Consider the following 10,721-nt stretch of genomic DNA (forward strand, 5'->3'; position numbering starts at 1 on the left):
TATAATGGTAATGCCAGAAAACAAACAAAAGTTTAAAAAAAAAATAATAATCAAACAAGTGTACTGGTAAGACATTTTAAGAAGTGGATCAGTCCTTATCAGCAGGTAACAGGTTTAGACTTTTCAAGCTGTAGTCAATAGAAAACACTGTTCTTTATCTTTAAGTACAGGAAAAACTTCACAGAAGTAAAGCAATTAATAGCTGACTTCAAATATGACTAAACTGCATTAGCAAAGTTCAGGGGAATTCAATTTTACATTTAATCCAGACTAATTCATCCGACTCTCATTACCATTAGTAAATTACTGTATAAAGCTTTTGCTTACAAAAAGATAAGTTAGTTCCTTTAGACTATGAAAGAAAATCATCCATCATAAGAGGCTGCAGACTTAATAAAGCCTGTTCTGTTAAAAGGTAACATTAAAATGTGCTTGCTACAACATGTATTTCTCCTTGCATGAAAAAAGCTTCTCACATTGCAGAGCTGTTTCCATCTTTGTGAGCAGACTGATAGTTAATCTGATTCATTTTGTCCTATTCTGGGCTTCATATCTGTTTTCATCCTTATGCTTCACTATTGCTGGAATGAGAACAGCTGTGAACGGGCACGTTACTATCAGCACATTCTTTGGAGGATCTGTACATGGGGTCTGATAGCAGCCTAAATAAGTTGCTCCCGTTCTGAAGAAAGGAAAATGACAATTTCATAAATCTTCTGTCAGTATTTAGCATCTTATTTTCAGCAACATTTTCCATCATCTGCTTCTGAATTCCATCTTCTTTGTTCCACAAAAATGTGTCTGAAGGGAATGTAATCTGTAGCTGAAGTTGCATTAGGTAACTGCATTTTTTTTTCCAATATATGACCTTAGATTTTATGCAGAGGTTAAATTGTATTAACACTTCTGAAATTGCATCATGTGTGGTAACAATAAAATAGTATCTTCTCTTCTGTTCTTTGCCTGTTCCAAGCTCTAGCTTGCTATACTCCAAAGAAGGTTAAAGTTCAGAAGGAGAAGGAAAAGATGATTGTAAGCTGCCTTAATTTCCCTCCAGGCTTAGACACCCAAGCAGAAGTCATCTTTGCTGTGAACTACATTTCTAAGTTACCTACAGGCTGTTTTGCACCTTAAAGCATGGAGCCAAGAACTGTCTATCCAGCCTAAGAATTCCTATAAAGCTACAGAAGGTGATCAACGCACAACTCCTGAAAAATTTCTATAAATAACATTTGAAAAACTTGAGTCTTCTGTATGTAACAGCAAAGAAATAGGTAAACTGGAATCCACCATTTTATTTTGACACTTGCTAAGCAATTTTCTGATAAAAGTTTCCATCCAAATATTCAATATTTATCTAACAAAGAGAATGGGGAATACAAACTGCAGGATCACAAAGAAAAAAGTCATAGTTAAAAATAAGCTGAAACAAAATGACAGCAAGTTGTAGTTTTCCTGGATTGTAACTGACAAAGCCACCAGTGTGTTTATTTAGGATGCACTCTAGTGGACACACAAAATCAAAGAAAGATACAAATGTTATGACAAGATAGAAAGTGAAAGCTGCATGTTGGAAGTAGTAATAAGAATTATTTTTGCTTTAAAATACTGCCTTGTAACTTGAACATATTTCCTGATTAAATATGAAGGCTGTATGAAATTGTCACAGTTGACATGACTGGACATAAACCGCAGATGGACACAAGTTACTTACCACTTTTTGAAATTTTTAGTCTAAATAACAAGAATCAGTTATACATACTGGCTCAAAAGAAAACTCCATCTATTAATCCAGTTACTCTATCCCTTTGAGATTGGCACAAGAACCTGCTGTGCATACAGTGTTAACAGGTGTAATTACATCTGTAGTATCTTAAAATGCTATTTCAACTATTACTAATAGATAAAACCATAAAATGTGACAAAAACAGTTTACTGGAATATCAGCCACAAGGGCATATTCACTCCACAGAAAAGGTTCTTGACTGTCATGGAAATCACAAACCTATACCAATGCAGAATGAATGTAGACAGCAAAGCCTGACCACCTCGTCACAAAAGTAGTTCCATTTCTCATTACTTAAGAAGTTACACAAACATTTCTGCACATTTATACTTGGAAAGTGAAATTTTTCTCTTTTGACATTAAGGATGTTCATATAAGATGTGCCAATTAACAGCATCCAAAAAGCAATGTAGCAATAAAAAGGGCAACAGGACTTGTTAAATAAACGTATTTTATTATTTTTGAGGGCAAAATGATGTATTACTATACTAAAAACCAATAGTGCTTATGCTTGTCTTTTTAAAAGTTACTAGGATTATGCCTAGTATGAGCTACATGAACAGAACAAGTTATTTAGAGCAGAAAAATACTTATTACATGGTTGACCTTTGCTTTTTGGGCATATAGATATTTTTAACATCAAAATCCTTAAAACTAGATATAATATAAACAAATCAAAAGAGAAATTATCACAAAAATCTCTTCCATGCCAAAACCGATGCAATGAATGCACTAACTATGCACTGAATTTGTAATAAAAGTATTCTCACTCTATAATATTGGCAACGACTTAATGTTAATTGTCCGACTAACCTGTATTATTAGAAGCCATTGAGATGGAAAGGCATGTTTTAGCCAAGACGCATAGGATTTCTTAATGCTGGTGTCTTTTCCATTTATAATTAACAGACACAGAATATTCTTGACAACCTATACCAAGACAACAGCCATTATAGAAATTTGTTCTTATAAAACTTAATGCAAGCTTTAAGGATTATAAAACTTATTTTTTATCAGATAAATATGGATCAAAATAAATATTCTTCCAAATTTTTTTTAGAAGTAAAGCTTTGAGAACTAATGATATTTAGTAAAAACACAGAAGTAATTTTGTGATCTGCAAATTCAAGAAAAATGCAGAAAAATCACTTTAAGACTTGACTAATCAAAACTGATATGCAGACACTTGCAACTCACCTAATATCACATAATAACCAGAAAAAGGTATTATACACAGCAAACACCTAGTGTTACAAGAAGCACCTCATGATTTGTAAGACAGAGAAGATCTTTTAGTACATCTGTCTACTAAGTCACAGAGTTCAATTTATCTCTTCCAGATAAACGGGAAAACCTTGTGATTTGATTTTTGCATCTAGTTTTATGTGCAGAACCCCCTCCATCTTCTAATCCACAGAGCATTCCCTCTTTCTATTAGAAACCGCTCAAATCCTTGAAAAATCCTTTTTCAATATCTTTTATTCTTTTAATATTGATTCAAATTATCATATTGTAGCCTCTACTCCAAAATAACCTTGACTCAATTATATCTACAATTATTATGATTACACTGCAAGAATCAATGCACAATAAGTAGAAATATATTCACTGCTTTCATTTCAATTGCAGTTTTCTTCCTGAGTCAGCTGTGCTAGCTACAATGGTTTCAGAACAAAAAGAAAGCATCACATGGCAGAATTAACAGACTTTATACAAGCACCCAGAAAGCACAGAAACGGAAGCAACAGGTATGTAAATCAGCTCTCTATATAAAATACATAAATATTACCCTTCAGGTTCAGCAAGTAATGAGTAGAAAAATATATTTACTGCTTTCAGATCAGTTGGGAACTTTCTTGTTCTGCTTCTGCCATGAGATCTGTTATACTCTACAAAATAAAAAAAGAAATTCTATCAGTTACCAGCATTAACTGAACTTCATAAAAAGTAAAAAAGAGGGAAAAAAACCCACATGACAGACCATCAATATAATTATGACCTCTTTCATTCAGTGAAATACCATGAAGTTTATCACCAGACTTTTGTTATAAAATCCAACGAATCTGGATGAAGTATTAGGATTCTGAGAGCAGTACAGTTTCAAGAGTACAAATCTATATATTTTAATTTTATTGATCTGTTCTTAATTTTTAGTTTAATTCAACATACATATCACTGTAAAATCTGAAATAATATTACCAAAGGCCAATGTAATCCAACTTTAAATGACTTCAGGCATGAAAACTTGGGAGACGGCACATATAACCAGCAGCAGGTAACTTTATTACTCGTTTTCATAGAATCATGAAATGGTTTGAGTTGGAAGGGACCTTAAAGATCGTCTAGCTCCAAGCCCCCTGCCACCGGCAGGGACACCTTCCATAAGATCAGGTTGTTCACAGCCCCATCCAACCTGGCCTTGAGCACTGCCAGGGATGGGGCACCCCCAGCTGCTCTGGGCAACCTGTGCCAGTGCCTCACTGCCCTCACAGTGAAGAATTGCTTCCTAATATCTAGTCTAAACCTACCCTCTTTCAGTTTAAAACCATTCTCCCTTGTCCTATCACAACAGGCCCTACTAAAACATCTGTCCCCACCTTTCTTAGAGGCCCCTTTAGGTACTGGCAGGCTGTCCTAAGGTGTCCCCGGAGCCTTCCCTTCTCCAGGCTCAACTGCTCCAGCTCTCTCAGCCTGTCATCACAGGAGAAGTGCTTGGGCCCCCTGATCATCTGCGTAGCCTCCTCTGGGCTTGCTCCAACAGGCCCATGTCCTTCTTACGTTGGGGGCCCTAGAGCTAAATGCAGCATTCTTTACTTCTGTGAAGCAGTACGTAGTACTTTTCACATCTGGTTTTGCAATTAACTTATTTAAGAATGCATAAAATATGCATGAAGCCTCAAGAATACTTTCTAATATGTAATTATCAGAAAATTATAAAAAATGGGGCTATACAACACCCTGAGAACTCATCTGATTTACCATAGTGAAAAAAACACCTCTGAAAACCTGATCCTAAGAATAGTCATAAGTATGTTCATAAATATATTTACACCTATAAAACAGGCTATTATTAAAGTAACCTTAAGCATAAAGCATATTAATATCACAATATAAATTCTGAGCTAGAATTACTCTACTGATACCAGAAATTAAGTGGGCAAATTATTAAGGCTAATAAAGGAAAAAGGGTTCTGATAATGACATACTAAAACTAATACATCAAAATCTCAAGTCGTACCACTTGGAATACTCTAACTGGAAAAAGTCAGATAGATATGAATATCTTCATGACCAGTGAATACTCATAAAGCCGAGTGATTTTGCAATATTTGGTATCATTTGTTAAAGGTATTGCCATGCCTTACAATAAATGAAGGCTGACTCATATTCTCTCATTTCCCTGGATTGTCAAGTATAAAAGGACTAATAAAAAAAATTAAGTAAAAAGCTGGGTGTAGAATATGCCTGAGGATCACAATACAGAGGTGTAGTTGTATTATTGAAAGCACTACATTCATGTTGGCATAAGGCTCAGATAACCTGGTTCTCTGCAAGTCCTAGCCGTAGCGAGCACTGTGTGTCTTTAGTATCTGGTGTTATTTGTTCAACGGTTGCTCACCTATCTCCGCACAAGAGTGCATTCTGCTATCCAAAAAATATAATTCACACCAGCCAGAAAAATATAAATAACTTCGGTCACTCAAAAGCAAGTCATCATTTGTGATTTAGTACATGTTGTATATGACTGTTCATACAGCAAAGGAAGGCTGCCTCCTCTCTGAGGATATTCATATTCTCATTTGTAACATGCCTGAATACAAAAGCACATTTTAAATCTTGAGGATTTAGTCAGCCATCACCACAGTCTTTTACAAGGGCTTAACTTTTACCAGAAAACAAGCTATCGGCAGTTTGCAGGTTGTGGCTAAAATACCATCCCTTAAAACCAAATGAACCAGCAGAGTCTTACCTGCAACAGTTTTAACCTTTGCACAGAAAAGCAAATCTGTAAGAATCAATCATTTATAATCTCCCTGTTCTTTCTAAACACTTACTTCTAACTGTTCATTCTCCTCAATTCTGGTCAGATTAGGTACTCCAGCTTTATCTGTAAGTTCAGCTATCGTCTTTCCAATTTCCTATGGTAATGGAAACCAGTTTCCAGTTAAAAGTATTCCACGCCGTGAATAATTGTTTATGAAGAATATTTCAGATGTGTTAAAAGCACATTACATATTAATATAAAGAGAATACTTTAGATGCATGCTATACAAATGTATTGGTATGTGAATATGGTCTTTGTATGCTCGTTAAGACTACTTTTACCAGTTTTTTTTAAATACCAGGAATTTTGGTTTAAATTTATACATATTAATTTTTTCTGTCTCTTTCAGGTCATCATCTTTCTACAATTATGTTCTGTCATTATTTTAACAGTGCACTAAAACATACATATCTCTAAAATATGACGTGCTGCATGTAAATTTAAGAGATAGTCACATTTAAAAGCCAATTATCAGCATAGGTTTTTACTGAAATAGCACTAAAAGACCATACATTCACATGGACATCTATATACACACTCTTCTGTTAGTATAAATTCCTGTGCACCAGATCTCAGAATCAAGAGCTATCCCAATTCCAAACCACAGTTCTTTTTCCAGGTACAGTAAATGGACTTTGTGTTGATACGTTGTAAAACATTACTGTCTAGACACTTAAATTAGGCATGCTCGAGTTACTTTTTCTCATAAATATCACCAAGGAACGTGAAAGCACCAGCTAAGCTACCCTTACGCTCAGTTTTGCAATGAATTTATGCTCTATTCTGAATATAAATAAAATAAGCCTAATATGACAGACCAAAATTCAAGTATAAAACTCAGAATGGAAGCAAGGTATTAGACATTCTTAGTCCTTTTTCACCTTTTTAAAAATAATAATTATGTGTTAGTTCAACACTCATGGGCTTCTGCCCATGTTATTTAGTGCCTGCATCTTGAAAAAGACGGCTGATTAACAGCATTTTCAAACCACTGACTAAGCTTTGGCTTAAACCTCTTGATCTTTCTGCTGAAACAGCATTTTGTCATCTTCATTCTGCAGTTCCAACTCCTCACGTTCTTGTTCCAACTGGCCCTGCAGTCAGTTTAAGAAATGACAAATTAGAAGGCAAAAAACCCCAACCCTCATTCACCTTCCCCACCCCATCTCTTACAATGTATTTAATGACTGAAACCTTACATAAAATAAAAAGGGAGCATAAAACGTAACTGCAATGCCAATAACATAAAGCCCTTTCCATATCATCAGATTCAACATTTTCATAGGTTTTGGACTTGCGTGGATAGAAAGGCTTTACTACCAAGAGGAAAAAGAAACAGACAACCGAAGTTAGGGCACACACTTAAGATATTGTCTCATTCCCCACGTTCTTTATCAGTCTATATTCATTATGTTCTATGCTTTGGATTAAGCTCTCTGATACTTCACGTAGTATCTAGCACAGACAGATGAATCCATATAGAATCACATCTACAGAAAGATTGGTAAGCAATGTCATTAACATTAATCATCAGCAGCAACCTTTAGTACTTCCAATTGGAAATATCTAATACAAAGTGTTTATTCTTTATTCTTTATGAGCTTAAGTCAAAACTTCAGAAACTGCATAATCTAAGTGTTCACATTCAACAGTCCCGGGGCCTAGAGATACTGTTTGCTGTAGCATTTCGTAGGCAGTTACAACAGATACAGTCATACTGTAGTAAGCAGTTTTCACATTCCCTTTTGGTACACACAATCAAAACATGTCTGAAAACATGAACATACCCAAAACTGTGAGTTAGGTTAAAAAAATGTGTCTAATGTGACTATTGTTGAACATCTTTCCTGTAGTTTACATGAAATAATTCATTTAATTCTCTGTCAATTACCTCTAGACACGATCTAATATTCTTGTTTCCATTTGCTATTTTGAATGACTCATGAAATCCTTAAGCACATAACTTTTGGTCTGCAAGTTAGTAAACTCCAAATTTAAAAAGTACAAGTGAAACAGAGTGAATGTATTGTATACTAGAACTGGGCTCGACAAGATCAGCACAGATTTAGTTACACCTTCGAATTTAACGTTGTGAAAGTCAGCCATGTTAAAAAATCCACTCAGATAATATCAACATTAGCACAAACACCACCAAGGCTGTCACACACGTGGTCAAATTCACATGACTCCTTTTATAAAGTATCACTAGAAACACAAATGTTATCTGTATTTCATATATTTAAAGTCCACAAAGTATAGCATTCAAAAATCTTCATGCCAACAGAATGCTCAGGTAGTTAAGGAAAGGAAAAGGCATCTCACTGGAGCAGGCTATCTGATACATACTGCTTAAATATGCAATCTTCATTCATTGATTCCCAGCTGCTTTAAGGACACTAATTACACATACATTCTCATTACCTTCTTTTGCATCACAGGTATCACACCGAAGCAGCTGGAGACAATGATTGGTTATTACTCCCAGGCCTCCTAGCAGGCCACAAATTTTTGCAACTGTTTCTAGCTTTATTTACAGCAGCTCTTGTTCATAACTACCTACAGAAGAGAGTCTACTTAAAGCTATTACTTGTGTCAGTCTCAGACTGGTTGTTTTTTATCTTAGGCTCCTTCATATTTTATTGCAGAGTTTGAAATTTTACTTCCTATATGCTGACTAGTATTTCAGTTATTATTTAAAAAAGTGAGATTAAAATACTTGTTTTATGCTACCCTCTATCAAAATCATTATACAGAGATTAGAGATATATACTGAGGTACCAGATGCCACTCCACCATACACTATCTATAATTATCTATTATTAACTATTACTAACCTGACATTGTTCTTCAAGTTTCCGCTGGATGATTAGCTCTTCTTCCTTCATTTTTCTTAATATTTCGACTTCTACCAGGGCTGCCTCCCGTTCTTGTTCCAGTTCAGTCCTCTCCAACATTCTCTGTTTCAGAAGTAACATCAATTAAAAAATAAAGAGAAATTAAATAGCATGAGTTATATCACTATTAATTTTTATTCCCCCAAGATGGATCCACCTTTTTTTCTTCATGTAAAATTCTTCTGTAATTGTAAATCCAGTGTGCCAGATACTCTATTGGATCTGCTGGCCGATGCTCTACCACCTCTGCCAGTCCCTTTTTCAAGCAACTCCCCAGGCATCTCTTCAGATACTGTGACTCCATTCACACCTACTAACAACAGACAGAAAGACATTAGCCACCAAGGTCAAAATTAAACTAAGGGTTTTAAGAATTACTGATTTAGGGACCAAATATCGAATACAACATTACTCTTCTTATTAATCTAGCAATTAAGATTAGAAAGTTATTTAAATTTAATATTGGTGTAGTTCTTAAAAAGCTCCAGTGACAGCTCAGTTATATGAAGCATTACAGAAAAAAATGCTATAAAAAGTCCCTTCTTCTTTGGGCACATCTAATTCAGAAACTGCTTGGAAATAGGCTGGCGATGCCAGCTTAGCATAATGGCAAAACCCCCTCAAAACCACAACAGGACATAGAAAACTTCTGTACAGATCATCTGTAGAACGGCCAAGTAGTTCTGCAAACGATTAAGGTCAGATTTTAGTTTGAACTAACAAAACTATGCATTAGGATATGCATGCAAGACCAGGGCCTGAAGCAATCGCTCCATCCTGTTCCCGAAGGCACAAATCTCTGTGCATACATGCAAGACTTTACTACCCCTATGCCAGTAAACACATCGCATAGCTGAAATCCGATGTCTACAACGCTCAAACACCCTCCGTTTGCCGTCGAAGGGCCCGGGGGCAGGTCCGCCCGGCGCTGGCCCTCCGCGCCCTCAGCGGCCCCTGCCCCGACCCCTTCCACCTGCAGCCCCCACCCACGCCCTCTGCCCCCGGGTTCCACTCAAGCACAGGCCGGGCCCTTACCCCTTCCCTAAGCTCGGCGCTGGGCAGGCCTGTTCCTCAGTCCCACTCCCGTAGCGCTGTTCCGGCTCCTGCCAGACACGGCGCGTCCCCCTGCCGCACCCGGTGCTCCGAGGGCCGTCACTAGGACCCGCTGCCGCCGCCACCCCACCTCTGGTGCTGCGCGCTGCGGTAACCACCTGGCCTGCGCTCCCCCGCTCGCCTTCCCTCAGAGCGCAGCGCCGCTCCCTGATAGAAGCCCCCACAGCCCCGGGACGGCAGCAGTCCGCCCGCCCGCGGCCTACCGGGCACCTCTGCGCCGGCTCCCCGCCCGCAGCGGCCGCCCCGGAACGCGGTGGGTTACTAAGCAACGCCGCTCGCGACCGCGCCGCGACCTCCACATCGCTGTTAGGAGGCACCCGATTGGGCGGGGGGCGGGGCCGCGGGTCAGTCACCGCCCCGCGGGGGCGGTCCGGGCCCTCACAGGGGTGGGGCCGGCGGCAACGCACGGCTCCTCCCCGGTTAATTTAAAGATTAAATCGTTGGGTGCATTCCGGTTACAGGTTACGTTTTTAATTACGGCGGTGGTCTCCCAAAGGTCGGGCTCCAGCATTAAGGCAGAGCGGTCGCTTCTCCTCGCTGACAAGCTCCTCGGCAGACGTTCGCCTCTGACCCAGCCGGCTGCTTGTTGCATTAGCATCCGGTATTCAAAAATCCCTGAAATAATTTTGCAAGTGAAATAATTGATTCAGCGCCTGTATGAATCCCGAAGCTCGATGACACTAACGTTATCTTGGTCTTTCCCTAGCAGACGTGAGGCTGCCGGACCGATTCCTTCAGAGCAGAAGCCTGCCTCGCGGCAGCGAAGCACCCAGCTCGGGGAACCTGACTTTTGAACGGTAAGGAGGATTTCTCCTCCTTCAGTATTTCTCAGCGTGTTAAGAAGCTGGCGTCGGTGTTTCTTAGTGTATTTCGTTGGTATTTT

At 38.3% G+C, this 10,721-nt stretch overlaps 1 protein-coding gene across 7 annotated transcripts; it reads right to left on the reverse strand.

Annotated features, from left to right (window-relative positions):
* Positions 1 to 2,220: 2,220 nt before the first annotated feature.
* Positions 2,221 to 10,635, reverse strand: LOC308069135 (DPY30 domain-containing protein 1-like). 7 transcript variants are annotated; one of them, XM_080400940.1, is made up of 6 exons: positions 10,305 to 10,635; positions 8,883 to 9,035; positions 8,666 to 8,788; positions 6,845 to 6,925; positions 5,842 to 5,925; positions 2,221 to 3,675 (listed from the first exon to the last, which is right to left on the reverse strand). In XM_080400940.1, the coding sequence occupies exons 2-6, from the start codon at positions 9,027 to 9,029 to the stop codon at positions 3,622 to 3,624; spliced, it is 489 nt and encodes a 162-aa protein (XP_080257066.1). In that variant the 5' UTR covers positions 9,030 to 9,035; positions 10,305 to 10,635; the 3' UTR covers positions 2,221 to 3,621. The 7 variants fall into 7 exon arrangements, with proteins under 7 accessions (XP_080257066.1, XP_080257067.1, XP_080257065.1 ...); XM_080400941.1 differs by having other exon boundaries at positions 8,883 to 9,038; XM_080400939.1 differs by having other exon boundaries at positions 10,042 to 10,635.
* Positions 10,636 to 10,721: the final 86 nt, after the last annotated feature.

Source organism: Falco punctatus, assembly GCF_963210335.1.
Source record: "Falco punctatus genome assembly, chromosome: 9".
NCBI lineage: Eukaryota > Metazoa > Chordata > Aves > Falconiformes > Falconidae > Falco > Falco punctatus.